General features: G+C 38.4%; 1 protein-coding gene across 1 annotated transcript in view; it reads left to right on the top strand.

Annotated features, from left to right (window-relative positions):
- The window catches only part of DOK6 (docking protein 6), a 313,999-nt gene extending 294,269 nt beyond the window's left edge, over window positions 1-19,730 (top strand). Inside the window, exon 8 of the mRNA XM_069467878.1 lies at window positions 19,591-19,730. Within this exon, the coding sequence (XP_069323979.1) occupies window positions 19,591-19,730 (140 nt within the window). The remainder of the gene's footprint in view (window positions 1-19,590) is intronic.
- Window positions 19,731-23,662: the final 3,932 nt, after the last annotated feature.

Raw genomic sequence — 23,662 nt, 5'->3', positions numbered from 1 at the left:
GCCATAACAAGATACCACAGACTGGGTGACAAAACAGAAATTTATTTTCTCACAGTTCTGGAAGCTGGAAGCCTGAGGTCAGGCTGCCTGCATGGTCAGGTTCTTGGTGAGAGCTCTGCTTCTGGCTTGCAGTCGGCCGCTTTCTCCATGGGCCCTCATGTGGCTGTTCCTTTGTGTGTGTGTGTCGCCTTCTTATGAAGCCACCAGGCCTATAGGATTAGGACTCCCCTTATGACCTCACTTAACCTTAATTACTTCCTAAAGGCCCTATCTCCAACTACTGTCACATTGGGAGTTAGGGCTTCAACATCTGAATTTTGGAAGGGGCACCACTGAGTCCAGAGCAGTCCTGGACTGCAGTTGAGTCCAGTCCAAGATCCCAGTAGTCACGTGCTGGATGCAACATGAGCACCCAGTGGCCAGTCCACCACCAATGGCCACATCTTAGAGAAACTCACTAGCTACCCTGAATCCAATTTATGAATTTTATGTCCTGACCAAAGCAAAGGCACATTTAAACTGAGAAAAATTTTGCCAAAAAATTTTACCAAAATCAAAATTCTGAGGTTTGTAGCTTTCTTAGAGAACCGAGTGACTCAGAAAGAGTCCCTGGCACTCAAAACCAAATACCATGTGCCCCCTTGCCCTACAAATACTCATGGAAGAACTCCCTTCAGGTTTAGAACCTAGGAATTGGTACCTTATAAAACCACCTGACTCCTGACACTGCCCAAGATATGGAGCGTCCCTGGCCTGGGAACAGGGCCATGACTGCAGCTGTGGCTGTCCCAGACTCAGTCCCGTTTGCACATCCAATGCAGCGCAGTCCCAGTGTGTTCCTGGGACATCTCAAGGGGCGGCAGTGGCGAGAGGGCTGTGCTCCGAGATGGACGAGTTTGTTAGCAGTGGATACTCCGGGGCATCCGTCAAGGGTTCAGGCAGAGAAGCAGAACCAGTAGGAGATAAATATTAAGAGACTCACTTCAAGGAACTGGTTTCAGTGACTGTGGAGGTGTGCTGGACGAGTCTAAAATCCATGGGGCAGGACATTAGGGTGCAGGCTGGACCCTAGGATGTGGCCTGAAACTGCTGTCCACTGAAAGAATTTCTTCTTCACCAGGAAGTCCTCCACACTACTCTTGAGGCCTTTCAACTGAATGACTCAGGCCCACTCAGAGTAGCTTGGATAATCATCTACTTTAATGTCCTACAAAATCCCTTCGGAGCAACACCTGCATTCGTGTTTGAGTGAATAACAGGGGCTGTAGCCTTGCCCAGTTTACACATCGAAAGGCCATGATAGCCTGTGTGCAGTCCCCTTGCACTGCTGAGGGCTACCGGGCATCAGGGCAAAACCTGGAGCCACTTCATGGCCAGAAGGTTAAAGGACCCCTGGTGACCTTCCAAGGAAGCAATGACAAAAGCCAGAGTCATAACCCTGGGGTCTGGCATAGCCAGTGGCTGTCACGTAAGCCTCCGACTGTCACCAGCAGGACCTGAAGGACACTTCTCAGATGACCTACGTTTACAGGCTATTGGAAGGTTCAAATGAAATAAATTTATAAAAATACGTCGAAAACTAAAATTTTGCACACATGTAACAGAATTTTGTTTTTATTTTTATTATTATTGTTATCAGAGAATGTCTGCCTTTTACCTACAAGCAAGGAATATTCTCACAAGTACACAAGGGCATTAGGCAGCATCAGTTCCCGAACTGTAAACTCTCTAAGTTTGCTTTTGTTGAGGTCCATATATTTCTTTCTTTTAACCAGTCTTGCTCAGTCTAATCCATATCATTATTTTAGTCTTAGGATAACAGCCATTTATTTTAGCACATATTTTTCTCAATGGGTAAAGAGTATGCACACACTCAAGAAAAAAGCCTGGAGAAAAATATCTCACTGATGCAGATTTTTCAAACCCAAAACGTTCTGCTGCTCATCAAACCATTCTGTGATCCGGCTGTGAGAATGTGTGAACTGTCTCTCCCCGGGAGCTCCCTGACACTTGCCCAAGAGCCATTTTCATTCCCGCGTGTACAATCCCAGAGATTTAGTGGGATTTCAGACAATGATTTTTTTTAAAAAATTGTGATAAGAACACTTAACATGAAAGCCCTCTTAAGAAGGCTTTAAGTGCACAATACAGTATTGTTAAGTATAGGCACAATGTTGTACAACAGACCTCTAGAATGCATTTATCTTGCATAATTGAAACTTCATACCTGTTAAACAGCAACTCCCCACTTCTCAGTCCCCCCGGCCCCCAGCAAGCACCATTTTCCTCTCTGCTTCTAAGAGTTTATCTGTTTTAGGTACCTCATATAAGTGGAATCATGCAATATTTGCTCTTCTGTGTCAGACTGCTCCACTTAACATAAAGTCCTCAAGATTTATCCATGTCATAGCAAATGGCAGGATTTCCTTCCTTTTTAAGGCTGAATCATATTCCACTGTATGTATATATCACATTTTCTTAGGTTGTTTCCGTATCTTGACTACTGTGAATAATGGTCAGGACATGACCTTAACCACCAGCTAGTATCCTACACTAATACCCACGCTAACACCCCAAATCACAAGTCCCTGAATGAACAGAAGTTATTGTTCTTTGTAGTTTCTGCTACTTAGATTTTTATATATTCAGATTTAATGAATATTTCTGAAATAGTAATTGTCAGCAGAAAGCAAAAGACAGAATACCATGCATAGTTAATGCAAGTCACTGATGAAGCTTTCCTGGTAACACACACTTCTGTGCACGTCTAGCAAGAGCTGAGCTGCCTCTATGAATGGGATTATCTCCCCAGGAAGCACAGATTAGCACAAAGAATAAAGAGTAGGAGAGACGTTTAACCTTTAACTTATTATTTTTATATCACATATCTTTAAAGTGATATTAAAGTCGTATTAAATTATAAATTTAAACATACACACGCACTATGAAAACATCGGAACCTATTATTATTAAACTAAAAAGTAAATCATTCAAAAGTTTCTAAATATCAAAATAACATAATCATTGACCATTCATTTATTACATTATCATATTTTTGCCAATAGAATCATGTCAATCATGCTGCGAAAATTATATGCAGTGGTTAAAATGGTCTAGAATCATTAGGTAAGTCAATAACTGAAAGTTACCAATAGGACGTGCATATCCCATTCTCAACTTGCTGCTCAAACTCCCTGTATCACACTTCCTAAGTAGGCCACATTTCTCTACCTTTCCATCACACTTCCGAACAGGCAGAAACAGGATAATCTAAAATATATTACTTGGGAGTCTTTTCAGTTCAGTTCAACTGTCTATTAAGGGAGGGACAAAAAGAAACTATCTTAACAAAAGAACTCTGATAAGAGCTATATTTACTAGTGAATCATCCTCTGAATGTTAACCATCAAAGCTTGTAGGCTATTTACCCTGTAATTTCTTTATTTTCCATCTCTAAAAGTACCCCATTGTGGTGCAGAGATAGTCTCTTAGAGCAATTTTAAGGGACAGCAAATCTTTGAGAACAATTTTCCATATTCAGAATTAAAACATGCTTCACTCTTTTTAACAATGGCTCTAACAGGATAAAAGCTTGATTCTAAAACCACAGGAATCATTCATTTTCTCTGCTTTGTGTTTATCCTAAAATAAATGCTTTTTCTTTCCTGTGAAAATCACAGCTCTCTGATTTTTTTTTCCATTTCATCTTGATGTTGATAGCATGCTATTGTTTTTTATTTTTTTAAAAAAAACTTTGAAGAAGAGACTCTTCCCTGTCAAAACAATTGCAACAATAAAAATCTGTACATCTTATGAGAAAAAATTTAAACAACTCAGGTGACTGAACTGTCTTTACTGGAAATTAATCACAATTAATAGTCTATTTCAATCCTATGAATTTTAGAGGCAAGAGGGCCACTTACCTAACTTTCTATTCTCTAGTGAAAACATTGTCCTTATTCATTCTTTCTTTCCTATATATCATAGAGTTATTCCACTCTCCCTATGAACCTATCCCAGTTGGTCACTGTTATGTAACTTATTTCATTGTGACATGATGTGTATTTCAGATCAAGGAAGGATTTCACTGAAACTTAGCAGTCTTACTAAAAATGGGTAAATATAAAATCCAACAAAAATTTGAAGGCATTACCCTTAGCATGGGAATCATTAAATATCACTATTTATTAACACTGTCAAGAACTCTGAAGGGTCTGAGATTTTACCCTCCATGCAGGCTAAAAAGTCGGCCTGCCACAGTTTCCTGGATGCGGGCAGAAGACATGAGACTCTGGGGTCAGAGACGCGGCAGTTCATTCCTCACAACATTAGCATTAACCAGAGCATCAGCACTAGTGATGTTCCCACAGGATGGCGCAAAGAGGGTCAGGTGGCACCTGCACATGAAATAGGTTGTAATACAGGAGAGGAGCCACAAGTTTGGGGAACCCCAATATTTATAATGGGCAATAATCCAGCCTGACCTTTGCCCCATAAGGAGACATCTTTTTTGTACTAAAATAAACAAATCTTTCTTTTGCTTCAGAGGCAGACATTCTAAGGCCTATGGTTCTTCAAATATCCTTGAAAAGATAATCCAGAACAAAAGCAGGCAGGGCCTTTGCTCACAAAATATGCCGAAATGCAAGAGACTCATGGAGAACGGTTTACCAACAAACTTTCACAGCATAGGTCTTATTTCCTCACTTTCTCACCAAATCCACATCTTTTTAGAGTTTTTAAAAAATCTTGTAAATTGTTACACTTGTATTATACTTTATAATACGAGCTAGAATGAAGCTAGAAATAATTATTTCCTTGTCCTCACATTTATACCTATAGCATACATTTGACAATCATATTTAGCTTTATAATATTTTTAAATTTTCATTTTAAAAAGGATTTTCATTTCACCATTAGTCATGACCAGGCCACATAATTAAATTCTTTTGAGTCAACAGGTAACGACTGACAAACACACGCAAGGCAAGAGCTGAGACAGCTGCACTTCTATGCTCTCCTCTATCTGAGCACAGGAGTGAGCTGCGGCATCCATTTTTCATAGTTTATTCATTAATATTTATTGAGTGCCTGCTGTGTGCCTGGCATCTTACAAGGCTCCAAAGACTCAAAGGTAAATAAGCTTCCTCTCCTCAAGCTCAGTATAACCTCACAGAGGAGACACAAAAGTAAGAAGATGAGAGAAATGATAGCGGTCGGTATGCAGGCCGTGCTAAGAGAGCATGGTGGAGTGGCTCCTAACTCAGGCTGGGTGGGGTGTTGGGGAAGAGTGTGTACACCTTTCTAGATAAATTCTTGAAGAAAATGTGTGGGTTAGCCTGGCAACAGTTGAAGTTCAAGCGAGCGTGAGGGTGGGCATTCCTAATAGAGGAGGAAGCCCGTGCCATGGTTGAGAGAGCTGCTTTCTCTGGGAACGAGACGCAGTTTCTAAGAGGGTCGTCAGAGCAGAGGGTGTGAGGGAGGGACTGAAAAGATGAGGCTGGAGAAGGAAGCACATTTCAAGCCACAAAGAGTTCTGCACATATATATGCACATATATAGAGAAAATGAAATAAAAATGTATGAAAGAGTTGGTTAAAGGTAACAATCTGGCTAAAAGAGAGCCCTGGAAGATTTGTCTTGAAGCCATTATTTGCATAGCAGAAACAATGTTTTTACATAGGTTTTTACCGGAGAAACTAAAGAACCCCAAAGTCATGTCTTTGGTGGCACCATTAAGAACCTTAAAGACTATGCTAGAGAGGTAGCTTTATCCTAAAAAGGTATGGGAAGAGAGATCACCAGATGTCCATAATCACTTTGGCAAAGAACAGATTAGGGGAAGATGGACACTGTTGGCAGGAAGGGCAGTGGGTGTCTGTAGCCATAACGATCCCAGCTAGAGTAGTGAGCATGAAGCAAACGGATGGGTCCAAGAGGTATTAAGGACGTAGCATCTACAGGACGTGATGACTGATGGCGTGCGGAGATGACAGAAAGGTAAAAGAGTCCAGAAAGCCTCCCAGTTCTTCACATGAGCTATTAGGTTGACGGGCGCCATTCACCAGAATAGTAAGCACAGGGGGAAAGGGAAGTTGCACAGGGAAGAATGATGGGTTCAGCTTTGAAATACTATACAACTTCTTGGTAAAATAGCCAAGTTTTTGTTTCCTGGTTGTGCCTGTTCAATTGATGAATGCCAATTTGGAGAGGCACAAAGGTTTTCTTTGTTTCAAAAGCCCCTCATTCTTTGTCAACAGGTGACAGAGGATGTTACAGCTGTAAGATTTCCAGCTACGGGGCTTGCCCAATCAGGGACCCTGAAGCAGCTCACCTTTGCCCCACCTCCATTTCTGGAGAAAAATTTTTCTTCAATCTATCAAAACATAGTTGTTAGTAAATTAAATATTCAGACACATTTAAAATAAAAGGTAAGCAAGTGGCAGTTATTGATACAATATACCGGGCTTTCCTCTATCCACTGGTTTATTTATATTGTCTCACTTAACCCTCACTGAATCCTCTGGGGTAGTTGCTGGCATTACTCCCATTTACAGATAAAGAGGAACCGCAGGCTTAAGTTACACAGTCAGGACTCAAACTCAAGTCGATCACACCCCAAATTATGTTCTGTATCATTTGTCTGTGTTTTCCTTAGTTTCTCTTTAAAACATCTAACAGTTATAGGATTTTGCCATCTTTGTCCTGTTCCTAAACCCACCTGGAACCATTTAAATGTTTTACACTATAGCTCAGCTCAGGCTGTAAGCCTGTCAGTGTCAGCAGCACTCAGGGTCCCCCTCTGGTCTACCAGGCGTTTCTTTCACAATTGCAGCCAAACTTCTCTCTTCAACAGACTGACTGCCACACTAGAAAAAAAAAAAAATTTCCCTGGGGCCACCGTTTTTTATTATTATAAAACAAAATGATCCTTTCTAATTTGTTATTGTTTTCTGTGCACGAGCTATATGCAACGCACCCCACATTTTTAGAATTAAATTGTCAATATTAATTGTGACACTAAGAACATCAACAAGTAAGATTTTCATGAACCAACTGCAGGGTTTTGCTTCCCACGGCCCTGGGCTCAAAACTAGCCTGGGTTAAATACAGCTCCCATGGCGGTCAATGTATTAATTTTCTTTCTAAGAATTACATTTGTAATCCCTCCATCCTGGAGAAAATGAGACGGCCAAACTCATGTAATAATAGTATTTCATTCATTAAGCACCTACTAAATATGATATCCTATAGTAGGAACTTTAAATACACCATCTTTCTAAACTCTCAGACGTCAGGTGTCACTAACTCATAGATGAGAAAGCTGAGGTTCGTGTGGCAAGAAGAACTCGTCACGGGGCACGATGCTAGAGAGCAGCTCACGCTGCCTCTAAGCCGAACCTGTCTGACTCCAAAGCCACCAGTGCGGGCCACTCTAAGTGACTTACAATTCAGCTTTATTTTCTTATAGCTATTACACATATACTTGAAAATACAATAAAGAAACTGGAGAATACTAAGTACTTAAAAATATAATAAATTTAAAACCAACCCTTTTTATCGTTAGTGCCAAGAATTGATTTTCAGCAATTCATTTGAAAAATGCTATGAAAGAAGGTGGCAAAGGGAGAAAGGAAAGTGAAAGGAGGAGGAAGGAATTAATGTGAAGCAGGAGTGTTCTCCTCTCTCTTGCATCAATGTCTTCCCGGTACCTTCCTCCTGGAACTTCATACTGTTAGCTCCCACAAGACACCTGTTTGTCTTAGTTGCTACACTCTTCTCTACCAACAGGTTCTTTCATTATCATTACACAGGATTTATGTTTAGAATGAGCTGTCTACAAAACAAATGACATTTATTTGAAAACTGCAATTTGTGTTTCAATTTCACAAGTCAAAAACTTGTATGACTGCAGACGAAAAGTTAGAATCATTAGATGGCAGTGCTACCAGCCTGAACTGTACGTGCATACGTACCCAACAAAGGCAAAGGAAACATAAAACTTACATCAGACAGCCTTGTTATGGTATTATTTCTTTCAATTTTTTTAAACAAAAATAGTTTTCTGACCACTTCAAACACACCCACCAACACCGTCATTATCCCTTAGCGAATCCAGGCTGAAGTATCAACTAACACCCGAAAGGCAGCTAAGAAACGATGTTGGTGTGGCCCTTTCCTAAGAAAACCACATTAAAATTGAGGCTCCACAGGACTGAATGAATTCAAGTTTTAGAGGAATAACACTCAGGATTTTATTCTTTAGGAGTCTTGAAAAGTGACAAATGACCATTCATTTTAACTTCAACTGCTTTTACACTTAGAAAAATCTCACAATTCACACTATTTTCCTAAATTTCTTTCTAGTATTTTTAATTCATAGTTTTTCACTTATTTCTCAAGGTCTCTGTAACTTCTTTTCATCTACAGTGTACAGAAGAAAATAAACTAATATATTTCTCTAAAGAGCTAGCCAAACTTCCCAGTACCAGAATTTTTTTTAATTGACAGAGACTTGTGTGCAGGCATGCAGTCATTAAGACTCAAGCAAATATAAACTGTTTCTGTCTTTGACTTAGTTAAGATTTAGGAAAATTTAATTTATATGCTTTACCAATTTGCATTGTCAATGCTATTAATTATGTAAACATAAATGGTTTGCATTAAAATATTATCTCCCACTGCAGTAGTGAGCACAGAGTGAATTTAGAAACATTAGCCAACTCATTGTCATAGACAGAATCCAAGAACATTGCAAACAGTTTATTAATCATAACCTTCTAAGATTTAGCATTCTATTCAGTTAAATGATTGTTACATATAAAAACAAATAAAAGAGAAAAACTAATGTTTCTGACTTCCACAAGTATGGGAGTAAAACACAGAATGAGATACAGACCTCTGGAAAAAGCATTCTCACTGTCAAGTAGGTATGAAATATAAATAATTCAGATTATGCTGTACTCTTTGAAAAATCTTATAACCGTGTGGCATTAAAAGAAAAAAAGTTACGACATCTGCCTTGCACCTTTGCCTGTAAAATATGCTTTCATTTGCAAAATCAGGCCCTTTGCTTTGGCCATTGTGCTATGTGGCAGAGTTAAACTTTTGGGGGTCAGTGGAGAGTTCTGACCCTGGTAGCTTGAGTTCCAAGGTTAACGTCTGTGCACCTCAGCGGCCTCATCTAAGGATGAGGATAGGAGCACCTGTCCTGTAGGGCTATCAAGTGGGTTAAGTAAATCAAAATAAGTGAAACATTTGACACTTCCTGGAACATTGTTAGTGCTCAGTTTTAACAATCAGGATCACCACAAGCCCAGAACGCTGCTACTAAATATACGACTATGGCTGACCCAAAGTGAGCTGCTAAGTGCTAGGACTGGCCTTAGGATCTGTACTCCCAATCTCTTTTCTGTCCTGCAGGTTTTCAATGCCAGGAGTACAGGTAACACGATGTCGTAAACTGACAGTTATTCTAAGCATACATTTTTTCTAGCCTTTTTGCATTAGTAGCTAATATGAAAAACAACTGATAAAAATATATATCAAATATATTTATTCTCCTGTAGAGTGGGAGTAAAATAAAAATAATTAATTAAAACTTAAAGACTAACAAGTAGTTAAGATGAGGATTTTCACTGCTGCCTGCTGGGTACAGTGGTATCATGCCTAATGATTGCTTAACTTGCCTAGGAAAGTATTCTCATAAAACATAAGAAATGTCAAGAGAATTCTCCTTTGTCCTACATTCCCTGACTCCCTTTTCATGAATCTCAGATCTATTGCTCTGTCCCTGGATGTTTACAGGACTGCTGGAAGCACATTGCAATATCTACTCTCCAGTAAGCACTACCAACCAGAAAACTGTTTTGGTTTCAGAATCCTGGACTCCGAAATTACTGCAGAGTTTATTAATTGTACAATTCAGACCTTAGAATAGTGAATTTAATTACAATAAATACTTGTAGATCTTTCTCGGTGAGGATAAACTTTCTCAACTCCCCACAATACTCAACTCTTCTGGTCCCATTCTTGTCTAGACCTGTACCAGCAATTCTCAACTCTCCTATTGGATGCTGGAGGATTACTGATTAGCTGGAGAAAGGGAGAAGAATTATGAGCAATCTGGAGGAAATGCACATAAAACCAGAAGCTTCTTTTTATTTCTTCAATAGTCTTGCATAAAAAGTTGTTCTATCTGGGGCTAAATTGTGTCCATTAGATACAATATGGTAGAAAAGGAGTTGAAAACAGCTACTCTATAGTCCCACTGAGTGAGCTTTCAAACCATAAATTTGATCCAATTAGCCACCTTCTTAAAATCATTCAAAATCTTCCTGTCATCTACTAGAAAAAATTATCCAGTCTTCCCAGTGGGGTATAACAAATGCTCCATGACTTCTCTCTCCATTTCTCTAAATCTCATCTGCTACCACTTGCCATTTAGATTTTTATGTTTCATTGTTAACATAATGGTTATTTTCACTCATAATGAGGGCGTAATTCATAATGGTGGGAGATAGTTTGAAAGCCATGACCATTTAGGCATTGTGGCCTTATAGGACTTACAAAGGAAATATTTATAAATATGAGAAGTCAAAATTTTGTTTGTGATGGTCAGAATGCTTGCCAGAACTCTGAAATATCAATCTAATCAGTTATGAGAAGGAAAAGCCCTAGGCAAACTTCTACTTTGATAATCATATCTCAAACTTAGAAAATGTAATATGAAAAACAGATCTTTGTCAAGTTAAGCAAATTTTTTGATACATATCCTCAAAGCTATTTCAGAAGTTCTTAGACTAAATGCAAGCTTAATCTTGTATCTATTGAAGAATAAAACTATACTATCTTACACAAAAACCTGAGAGTAAATTTTAAATAATTTCATAATATTCCTCATATTTAATCTGAACTTTCTGCAAACTGCTATTTAAATGTAACACTCAATAATTTCATCTACAATATTTCTGTTGTAACAAATCTCTAAGTATCTATTGTATAGAGAAGTCCCATTCTCATGGAAATGTGGGGTTATTTTGCATTAGCTTATATTTTTTAGAAAAGAATTGTATCATATAAAATGTTCTAATTTTTCCTTAATACTTCATTTTAAGAACCATCAGCTTTTATGTATTCTTCCTGTTATTGATTTGTAGGACAACATGATGTTTCAGTAAATTTGTTAAGTAGCTCCATTTATAAATCAGATCTCTATCTGAACTAGGAATACGGTACTACATGATCCTAAATAGTTCCTTGTTGCTAAAACTCTCTAATAATATGTTCAAAAATGGAAACAAAGATATACCAATATGCAACATTGTTTCTAGTAACATTGTATTCAAATTTTATAGCTGAGCCTTTTAATATAGCAATGAAATATTTATAATTTAAAAAAATGAATACCTGAATTTTTCATTATAGAATATTTTCCCATTCCTCTTTGTAATCAATATTAATGAATTTGTATTTCCTATATTCTCTACTCCTAATATTATGTTTCCAATTAAGTTATGCCACTTTAATATTTACCATTTTATTGTCTGTCACGGATTGTTTATAAACTCCAGAATTATTCAAATAAATTCTCTGTCTGCTAATAGTAAGTTCAGCTAAGTTTCACAAAGAGATCACAGTTGCAGAAAATTAATATCCCACTAGGTAATTACAAGAATTAAAATACAAGAGAAATTAAATGCAAGCAACAGGAATAAATAAATGTTACATCAACTAGAATAATGGATATGACTATTTTTATTATAGAGAATTTATAGAATGGGTATTAAAATATAATTCTGTCTGAATTAAATTAAAACATCTTCAAGGCAAATAAAATTATTATATGTGATATTTTTCTATGTCTGAATATTATTATTAATCCACCAGTCTCTTTGTAACTGTGGGCTGAATACCATATAAAATTAAATGATCTGCAGCTTTCTCATTCAAAAATTTCTATCTAATTTTTAAAGATATGAGTAAAAACTATTTAGATGTCCACTTATGAGATAAACAAGAAAGGACCATTCTTTTGGGGATAAAAGTCCCAAATATTAAAGCTATTAATAGCAATAAACATATGTACGTATATTATGTCTGTATGTTTCTATGTCAGAGAAGGGAGAGAGAAGGGAGAAGGGGAGTAAAAGCTTTATCAAATTAGAACTAGAGCAGAATATCTTTAGCTCTGTAAGTCTCCAAGGTAAGGGTAAGGAAATTACAAATCTCTCACAAAGTATCAGGAAAGAGAGTGAAAATAGAGAAGATTAGAAAATTATGTTAGTCCAGCAGCAGAACATATAAATAATTGATGGTCCAGAAAAAGAGAACAGAGGTGGAAGAAAGAGAGAACAGAGAAAACAGAAGGGAATTAACAGAAAATTAGAATAATGATTCAGAAATATTTCTCAGCAATGAGAGACCTTGGCTCCATGATTGAACAAAATTTGTAAAGTATGAAAAGCTACTCACACCAAGACATATATCATGAAGCTTACAACACTAGGAACAAAGAGAAGTTCCTGAAAATTCCAAAAAGAACAGACAGGTTATATTCGAAGTATCAGTGCTACGTACTATTACAAACACTTTATTTCTACCTTGACAGCAGGTTGTGTGAAGATTAAAGTAGATGATAAGGGGGGGTGTGTGTGTGTGTGTGTCACAAGGTAGGACCTCTGCTCTTAATATAACACTATCGTAACACACTATTATACTACACTGTTATGGTTATGTATCAACTCAATTAATACTTGGCTTTATTAGTATAAGCTATTATGACTGCCACTGTGCAGTTGAGGAACTTGAGGGACAGAGTAGTTAAAGAAGTTTCTGGATGTCACCCAGCTCATAAGTGGTAGAGCTGGAATTCAAACCAAGTAGTCTTCTTTCAGAGTTTATGCTATTAACCATTACACAATATAGGGATCCTTAAATTAGGGCATGAATCAAGATGAATTCTCAACGAATTAAAGAGCTAAAGATAGCAGAGAAAATCTGTGAAAATATAAAAAGAAAGTAAGAGAAAATATTTTAATATTCTTATGATGGGGAAAGAAACACAAAGGTAGATTTGCCTACAAAAATTTTAGATAATTTACATAGCAAACAGAAATTAACTAAACAATGAGATACAATTTTTATACTTCCACTTAAAAATAAAAAGATTTAAGAAATCTAATAATATCCATATCTATCTAATGTTATGAAAGAAAGTAGTTTGATACCCTCTAGGTTGGAATATAAATTAGTGCAATGCAATTTGACACTTTATATAAAAAAACCTGGTAGCATAAAACAGCCATTAAATTTTTTAATTCTTTTTTAGATAAAGAATAAAAAATTACATGTCATATTTAATCATTGTATTGTAACCCAAATTGTATAATTTCACAAACAAGTACAAATACTTCCCAGAGAAAAGGTCAAGAAAGTAATTATTCCTAAGTCCAAACTCACAAAATTGAATACATTAATTATGTTAAGTTTTTCGTATACCAATTATACCTCAATAAATCTGAGAAATAAAATAATTCCTAGCAAAAGAAAAAGTGTCATAAGTTAATGTTTCCTGATTCATTTTATTTTTGTAGCTTGTTATAGACCAAATTGTGTCCCCCTAAAAATAAATCAGTTGACTCCCCAGTCCCCAATGTGACTGTATTTGAAGTTAGGATCTTTAAAGAGGTAATTAAGGTAAAATGAGGTCATATGGCTGGGACCTCATCCAATACAAATGGTGTCCTTCTAAGGAGAGCGATTAGGACACAGACATGTACACACACAGAGGAAAGGTCACGTGAAGACAAAGCAAGAAGACGGCCATCGGTAACCCGAGGAGAGAAGCCTCAGAAGAAACTGACCCTGCCAATACCTTGGTTTTGGACTTCCAGCATAGGGAACTGTGAGAAAATAAATGTCTGTGGTTTAAGCCATCCAGTCTGGGTTATTTAGTTAAGCAGCCCTAACAGACTAAGACAGAGCCTTACTTGTTTGAGTTGTTTTTTGTTCTTCAGCAACACACTTTGCCATTTCACAGGTACTTCACTAAGTCTTTAGGAATTGAGTTGTGAAAACAGGCATTACTCCTTCTCTGAAGCTGTGCTATCTTCTAAAGTGAGCCGTGAGTTTAAAAAGCTTCTAAAAGGAAAGGTAGCAAATCATCAAGGGCAATGCTTTGGCTTCCATTTCCCAGAGACCTAGATCTCACTCCTTCTCCACGATCTAGCTTGGCAAGTTATTAAACACCTCTAGGTGTCAAATTTATTTTTTCCAAATGAAAAATGAGGATATATGTATAAGCAAGGGTTCTCCAGAGAAACAGAACCGACAGAATACATTTAGATATATAAAAGGAGATTTATTACAAGAATTGGCTCACCCAATTATGGACACTGGAAAGTTCCTTGACCATCTGCAAGCTGGAGCCCCAGAAAAGCCAATGGTGTAATTTGGTCCAACTCTGGAGGCCTGAGAATCAGGGGAGCCAATGGTGTAAGTCCTGGAGTCCCACGATTTGAGAACCAAGAGCTCTGACGTCTAAGGGCAGAAGAATATGGATGTTCCAGCTCAAACAGAGAAAATTCGCCCTTCCTCCTCCTTTTGTCCTATTCGAATGCATTGGATGACACCCGCCCACAGTGGTGAGGGCAGACATCTTTACTTAGTCTACTGATCCACATTCCAGCCTCTTCTAGACACATCCTCACAGACACACCCAGAAATACTGTATCACCAGCTATCTGGGCATCCATTAGCCCAGTCAGGTTGGCACCTAAAATTATCACAATCTCACCTTAGAGTTGATATGAGGATTTTTAAAAATAATATTTCTAAGGTATTTAGCACAGGATCTGCATGAAGTATGTGCTTAGAGAACAGTGGTTATTATATTATGGTTTTTTTCTAAATCATGCTTTTTATGACCTAAAACCAGTGATCTTCATTCCCATTGGCTCAAATGTGCTGAACTTGAGCCTTGACAACCCCCATAAACCTGTTCAAGAGGATGAAGCTGAGATCCTGAGATCTCCAAAGGAATGTCAGAAGCACCCTGGGAAAACACAAAGATCAAACCTTAACACGGTCTGAACTGTAATTAAAATGTGGAACTCATGGAAGTGGAGAGTAGAATGGTAGTTACCTGAGACGGGGAAGGGTGGAGGGGGGATGAAGGGTAGTTGGCTAATGGGTACAAAAATACAGTTATTTAGAAGGAATGAGTCCTAGTATTCAATAGTACAGTAAGGAAATTTTAGTTAACAATAATTTACTGTATATTTCAAAATAGCTAGAAAAGAAGAATTGTAATGTTCCCAACACAAAGATAAATATTTGAGGTGATGAATATCCCAAATACCCTGACTTGATCATTACACATTGTATACACATAGCAAACTATTAATATCACATGTACCCCCAAAATATGCACAACTATATCAATTAAAAGTTTACATATATATATATATATATATATATGTATATATATAAAAAATAGGCTATTACTAAGATATTGTAGACAGCCCTGGGTCCCTTCTACTTCTAGTTCAGTTTCAACTTTTACCTAACTGCAAGGTTAGCGTACATGTATTAAACACTCCCTAAAAACCTTTTGGCCCCCAATTCACTGCAGTGAGAGCCCTTAGAGATCTCTGTTCTGCACCCCAAGTCCTTCCTTCCATTCCATCCTCCACCATTCATGCCTGAATCTGCAGCCTGCCCCCTCCATTTTCCCCTAGTGGTTAGAAGCTACTTGTTGAAGGGAGACAGCATCTCCCCTGTGTTTATCTAGACCCAATTGTTGTTAATGCTTTTACTCCAGGCTGCCCCCTTCCTCCTGAGACCTTATTTTTTACATTGTTTTTTCTTTTGTTTTGTTATTTAAAGGGACAATACCCTTTCATCTCCCCCAGATTCTAACAACTAATAAAGCGCATAAATTCAAATCATTAAAGAGCTTTACTGGGCCCATGGTCTCTTACCAATTAATACCACAAGTTTTATGCTTTGGGATCCTTCTGACTTCCTACAAAAAACTAATTTCCTTTATGTTGTATATCAAGAAAAAAATCAGTGTTAGTAAGAATAGAAAAGCAGAGGCTAGCCAAAAGGGAATACTCAGTGGTAAGTCTGTACCAGCAACAATGTACTTCTTAATTCCTGAGGAAAGAGAGAATATTCATAATGAGCTGTCATTCTCCTATTTTTCTCCTATGCATGATGTGAACCTCTGGTCGTGCATTCCAATTTGGTTGTTACTTTCAACTGCATTTGTGTTCCTTCTAGTTCATTACTCATTTGGATTTTTTATGATACAGCAGGAAAGTTTCTTTTTAAGACTAAAGTGGTTTTGCCTTCATTGCTGTGCGAAACTCTTGAGCTCCCAGAGTGGGGGAGGGGTCATATAATTTTGGGGGGCTAAAGCAAATGTTTTAGATGTCTCTATAGCCAATATATTTCCTTATTTTTGTAATGGGACTGTGATTCTGGGGCATGTATATATACCATGGGGAGAAGGTGATGGGACGGTGGTACGAGTGTCATTTCAGAGTATACTTGAATGAACCACAAGGTAAATATAATATGTTTTTTCCAAGATTGTCAACATTACCTGAATGAATATGTGGGTAGAAAATATTATTTTCTACTAAAACAAACATGAGTACACATAGATTAGAAATCAAAATTCAAGAGGACATTTACAATATACTAATAGCGATTAACATATGTATTGCTTTTAAATTGCAGCCTCCCCCAGACCCCCAGGGTACAAGTGGGCTTATCTGTCTCTAGGGGGTGATCTGGAGGAAAAGTTTAGGAAGCATTTTACTAGAGTCCTTGACTAATGGGATGAACAGGTCTGTTCCATCAGGGTTTGTTTTGCTTTCATCAACAGTGCCTAAGGGCGTAATTCAAATGAATGTTGAGAAAATGCTTAATTATTTTTCTTTTTTTCCTCACACTCATTATTGCCAAAATCAAACAGCACTTATAAAGCCTTCATATATACAGTTCTGAGGTATGTTATATTTGTGATAAGCATTTAATAGCATCACTTATAAACTGTCTGCAAAGAATTGGTTGCAGTAAGAAAAATCATGATTTAATTTCTAATTAGACTAGAAATTATTCATAGAGGAGGTGAAGAAAATCATGTTGACCTTGAAAGAGAAAAATATTCAAAACATGTCATATGAGTGTCTTAGTCCTTTTTGTGTTGCTATAACAGGATCCCACAGACTGGGTAATTAATAAGAAAATAACTATATTTCTCTCAGTTCTGGAGACTGGGCCATCTGAGGCTGATGGGCCTTCTTGCTGTGTCATCCCATGGTGGCAGGGCAAGAGAGTACGAGAGAGTAAGAGGGTACAGAACTTGCTTTTATAACTAAGCCACTTTCATGATAATTTTTTTTTAATTTCAGAGTATTATGGGGGTACAAATGTTTTGGTTACATGGATTACTTTTGTACAATTTGAGTCATATTTTCATAACTGACCTGCTCACATGGTAATGACATTATTCCATCCATGAGGGCAGAGCCCTCATGACCTAATCACCTCTTAGGAGGCCCTGTCTCCCAACACTGCTGCCTCGTGAGTTAAGTTTCCAACACATGAAATTTGGGAAATGCATTCAAACCATACCAGTAGTGACAGGCAGCATATTGAGAGAATGGAGAAAGTATAAGCACTGAACAAAAAGAACAGAAAGAATATGGACCCAATCAGTGTAGAAAGAAAGAATAAAACTCACATTTATTGCGTACCTATCATCCCAAGTGTCTTCCTACGTGTTGTTTCCTACCATCCTCAAAGCCCCTAGGGAAAGCATGTTCTCCTCATGCAGAAAAGTGAGGCTCAAAGGGTATGGCAGGACTCCAGTCTGTCTGTTTCAAAAGTCCCTGGTACTGGTGGGGTTTGCACACTCAGCAGAGGGAAAGTTACTTGTGAGCGTTGAAGTACAACGCAGCTCTCTAGGCCCCGCTAGCTTTCTCCTCAGATCCTGTAAGGCACCGGCTGTGTGGACCCTTCATGTGGTGCGTATTGCTGTCTGGCTTTGTCTGATCATCATTCCCCAAACCACACAGAACTCTGTCCAGCCAGGGACCATACCTTCCACACTTTGTCTTTCCTGGGGAGTCTGGGACTGTCTCAGTAGGTGATTGGCAAATACTAGTTGCATGGCTGACTTTTTATACCCAAGATAAAGAATTGTGTTCATACGCAAAGTCTATTTTGAATTCTCAAGCCTCAGCTTTCAGCCCATAGTAATGCAAATTAAAGGTGTGCTCCAGCACTGCTCTTTTAGATATGTCTTGAGTTTTAAAAAAATAACAGGATAAAACCAAGGCTGAAAACATGGTCTTAATGTTAGACTTTCCAGATGGTTTATGCTGATAAATGCCAGTATCCTCAATTATAGGAACCAGGAATTGTCATCTAGAGTCAATGGTAAGATAAGTAGACAAAATCATTAAAAACTGTAAAAGGTTTCCTCATATCAGATCAGTGTATGGCAAAATGCCACCTCCTTAGGGAGGCCTTCGCCTCCCTAGTTAACGCTCCTGCTTGGAGATGACCGTGACATCGTATCTCTTTACTAAGGTGACAGCACTTAGCATGGATTAACTCATTGTTTTAATACTCAAAAGAACTACATTATGCTAAGTGCCATTATTTTCATCCAGAATTTACATATAAGGAAACCAAGAAACCCAGAGACAAAGTAAGCCCCTCGAGGTGGAGTACAAGCTAGTAAGTAGCAGAGGCAGCATCTATACCTGCTGTTCTAGCTCCAGAGTTTCCACCTCTAACCTCTGACCACTCCCCTGACCCCTTCTTCAGCCCCTGCTCTAACCCTCCCTCTAACTCTCTAACTTCTCCCCTCCTCTGCCCCTCTCCAGTTTTTCTTCATTGTATCATCAGGGCCTTGCAGGAAAGAGAAGACACACTCAGCTGAAGTTTTTAAGAAGACTTAATGAAGGGACTATTGAGAGCCATGGAAACCAATAAGACATTGCGGACGATGCACAACAGCTGGAAGCATTGCCAGCCTCAGGCTTGAGGGCCAGAGCGAGGAAATGGGATTACAGGACTCTGGGAGAAAGGGGGAATGCCTCCAGCATTGTAAAGCTTTTTCCCGATAGTCGATGGTTACTGGTTAGGGACAAGTGTGGTTCCCTGTTCACAGAGGTCTGAAGAAAGTGTGTAATTTGCTTTCGTACACTGAAATTGAGCACAAAAGAACAGAAAGCCACCCACAGGCTCTCCATCAAAAACAGCTTTTTTGGAAAAAGCTTTTCAGCTTTTATTCCAAAAGTTGAAGGATCATACAAGTTTGAGATCCCTAAAATATCCACCTAGCTCTCTGGCATCCAGAATTTTTGGCAAGGTGCACTTGGGGGAAATATTGAGCTTTAAATACAACCTTGTTAACTCACCAAGGATCACGGCACGGACGCTGCTCAGGTTTTACCGACTTACCTTGAGCTCCACGGTGAGCACGTGAAGGCTTCTTCTGCTTTGCGTAGTTTGTTTGCTTGACACTCCCATGTCTTAGCACTGCTCTCCTTTCCTCCTCTCCAGGCCACGGGTTTGGCCCGTCCAAGATGTCTCGAGCGCAGACGTTCCCCAGCTACGCGCCGGAGCAGAGCGAGGAGGCGCCGCAGCCCCTGTCGCGCTCCAGCAGCTACGGGTTCAGCTACAGCTCCAGCCTCATCCAATGACACGCGCCGAGCCGCCGCTGACCAGAGAGACAGTCCGTCCTGGACCCGCCTGCGGGGTCGCTGCGCCCTCTGCCTCCTGGAAGACCAACTGCAGGACACATTGAAATGGGTCGGGTCTAGAGCCCCAGTCCCATCGGAAGGTTAAAAACTGGAGTTCCGCTTCCTTGATTCAGTGGCTAAGTCCTTTATTTATTGAATTTCTTTGGGGGAAATCTATGTTTTACAAAAATAGAATCCAAATCGTACGAACAGTCATTTAAATAAACAAAATTCTTTGGGTCTGACAGTAGCAGAAGCCTTGGCACCGAGAGAAGTTGCCCACACCGGGTTGGGGTTGTGCTTGGGTGGGGGGCACGTCCCCCTGACCCTACAGCTCGGTCCTCCCGTCTGAGCACAGGGTCTGTCCTCAAGACATAATAATGGTGACCCCACCACAAGCTCTGTGGCTTTTAAAGTTTTGACGGGAACAAATCCAGTAAGTTCTACAAATGGCATCATAACTTCATATAAATAAGCCCAGTGACAATTAAGGGAACATGAAATTCAGAACACACTATTAAGCAGGGTCCTGTAGCTCTACTCCGTGTGTGTGTGTGTGTGTGTGTGTGTGTGTAGACAAATATAGATGTGGATATTGCCGTATCCATCTATATATAACAAGTATATATCAAACATGTGCTGAGGGTGACGATATGCTCACTTAAATTGTTGAAAACTGTAATTTGGTGCATTAAAATTAAGATTGTTATGTTGAATAGCTATTTTTAAAATAGTGCTGTAAAAAAAAAGGCTTCTTATTAGCAAAAGTATTTATATAATCCAGTCTGCTCCTATGACAAGTATAAGCGAAAATGTGAGAAGGGGAACATTTGGAAGCAAAGGAACCAGTCGAACTGTCCTACATGTCACATCGTCATCACACTGTGTTTCTGGTTAGTGTTCCCTTCATGCTGACAATGTTGCCCCTTCGGCCACCCATCTGAGCTACATGAGGAAGATTGAGTGTGATCACTGATAAGCTTCCATTTAACCTCGAGAAAAAAGAGAGGCTCTAAATGAGAAACTGTTTAAGGAAGAAATAAAAATACAATTTAAAAGAACTCAGCGATTTTGCAGTCAGGAGAAGAACAAATGGGCACAAGATCGTAGATATCAATATTTAAAATTTCACAGATGCCATTCTCAGAGAGCCATTAGGGGCTTGTACTTTACTGTGTAACTAGAACTTTCTGAGATTTATTTTTTTCTTTTACTGGACCTGGGCTGTCTGGGATTATAAGAAAAAAATGGATCAACTATAATTTTTTTCATCCCTGACACCAATGACAAACCTACAAGGTTTAAAAGGAAGTGGTGATTTCCATGTGAACTGAGGAAGTTTGGTTAATTCAGATCAACATAGATATGTTTGCTCTTAATTTTAGAGTTTACCCAAGTAAAAATAAAAATTATCCTGCCTGAATCATCTGATGCCACATGCCTAAGATGGTTATCTCTCAAATAGTTTAGGGTGGGGTTTAAAGAACAATGAGCCCAGGTCACACAAGATGAAAACCTGATTTTTTTTTTCTTAATAGCAAAATTTTTTAAATTGTCAAAGTTAGTCTGTTGAAAGGGTAGCTTTTTTGCTGATCTCTGATAAGGTTTTTTTCCATCCCTATACATAGCTTGAGTGCAGATTGACAATATATTTCAGTGAATTACTACTAAATAAAAATGGTTCTGGGTCCCTCCTTGATAAATGTGCACTTATAGCAACTACCTAGACTCTCTGAATCACTCAGATAGGTATGAAAACCCCATCAAGATACTAATCATAAGAGTTAATGTGGCTGCAAAAAATAATTATCCTAAGCTTTCAGGGATAAAAAGAAAATTACCCAAACTCTCTGCACTGTGAATTTTGCTGACACAGCAGAGGAGGACATGACTGGTTCCTTACAACTACACAGCTTACCCTGAAATCCCAGCTTTCAGGGTTAAACACCTCTGAATTTCTTCAGCACATGGCATTTGCTTTTGAAATGCCATTAGCCAAACACACCAGAGCAACTCCCAGCTGAGACCGTTTGAGCACAGTTCCTAGTGGGGCCACGTTCAGAGCGAGCCTCTGGCCGGCTCACTCAGTCGAGCTGTTGCTTAAACACCACAAGTTTCTACAAGGGACTTATGGGGAGAGGCCCTCAGGGGTCCTGGTTCACATCTCAGCTTTATTAATGTGCCAGAAGCACAGACAGCGAGTCCAGGGGGGATTCTGCTAATTAGATGAGTCTGCTCTTGTGTCTATTCGGTAGGAGACAAATATCTGCATGCAACTGCTTCAAGAACACCATTTGGTTCTGATCATTACCAGTGAGCATAACCGAGGAACACCAAAGATCAAGTATGACCTTGGGCCAGTTCATTCTGAAAATAGTATCATAAAAAGAGTGTGTGAGAGAGAAATTAGCTTCCCAAGTCTTTAACCCAATCTCATCACAATGAGAATAATGCTATGAAATATTCCATGATAAATTTTTGGAACTTTATTCTAGCATACTCCTCCCAAGTATACTTACAATTGTAGCTAAGTCAAAACTGCTAAATAAACAGACAGGAGAATTTGTATTAATAATCTAATGTGGTTGACATGAGGCAGTGTTTGTTGTAATAAAAATGAGAAGGAGATAAATCTTCTACAAAAACCAAAGATAGAAAGTTACTACTGTACCAGTCTCCTGGAACTTCATGAAATCAATTCCATTGGAGCAACTAAAATGGTCGTGGATATGAATTCAACTCACTTTGGGCTTGCAGGTTTTTGACTGAAGATGCCTTCACACTTTGCAAGTCATTTCTCTCTTCAGAGATTGTATTATATCTTTAATATATATGTGACTTTTTCATTGTGAAGAGGCATTGCTATGAACCAAAGACATCTTTTGGCTCCTTCTGAAATTGATTCAGTGGGGGTTCCATCTAGATTTGTACAGATAAATGAAGATGGTCACCATTTCTATATCAGGTTTGGAGAGACCAATGCTGAAGGAACCCAACATAAGTAATAATGGCTCTTCAGACAGCAGAGAAAGCCTGGAGGATGTACACATTTCACAGAAAGATTACATGAGGGGATTGATTTTTTTATGTCCCCAGTTTTTTCTTCTGACAATAGTAATTAATGTACACGTGACCAACACATGACATTATATTTAAAGTGCAGAAAAGTACAAAATAACCTCAATCCAATAGTTAACTATTCCAGTGGTGGGAAAGAAAACACATCTTTCACTTTTTGAGCAAACAATAGGCACTCAGAACTAATTTATTTAGGCAAGTTGCAAATATTTATGAATCAATAGGTTCTTGCCACTGCCACAATTTGAATTTAATAAAATAAGAAATATATATTTACTTATATATTAGGGAAGAAGCTGTTTGATAGAGCATGTGACATAAAGTAAAACCTATTTATTAAAAGTAAACCTCACCTTTTTCACCAAATAGTAACTAGAGTACTAGTCCTAGTATCTTGTACGATTCTTCTCTGTCTTCATTGGGCAATTATGTTTGAAAATCATTCATCACCTATAAAATGATATCTTCTATCCAACATAGAAACAGTGGACTGATAAATGACTTTACATTGTTAGTAGTAGTTTCTACAGATCCAATTTATTGCATGTGGTATCTTTATAGTCAATATTTACAAATGCATCATAGAAATTGATGTCTGCCCCTCGTTCTTTGGCCAATACCTCAGAAAACTTTGGGAAAAAAAAAAAAAAGCATGGATACCCTACTTCCTAGATTATTTGAGCCATTTACCAAGATTGACCATTAGTGCTACAATGAAAACAAGCCAAATAAATTATATTCTTATAAAAAATTGTAGTCCAGTTTTAACTATTATAACCAACACAATACATAGGAAATACACATTCAGTGGAGCT

Source organism: Eulemur rufifrons, chromosome 5, assembly GCF_041146395.1.
Source record: "Eulemur rufifrons isolate Redbay chromosome 5, OSU_ERuf_1, whole genome shotgun sequence".
NCBI lineage: Eukaryota > Metazoa > Chordata > Mammalia > Primates > Lemuridae > Eulemur > Eulemur rufifrons.
Note: the sequence above shows the minus strand (reverse complement) of the source record. Positions and strands in the feature narration are given on the sequence as shown.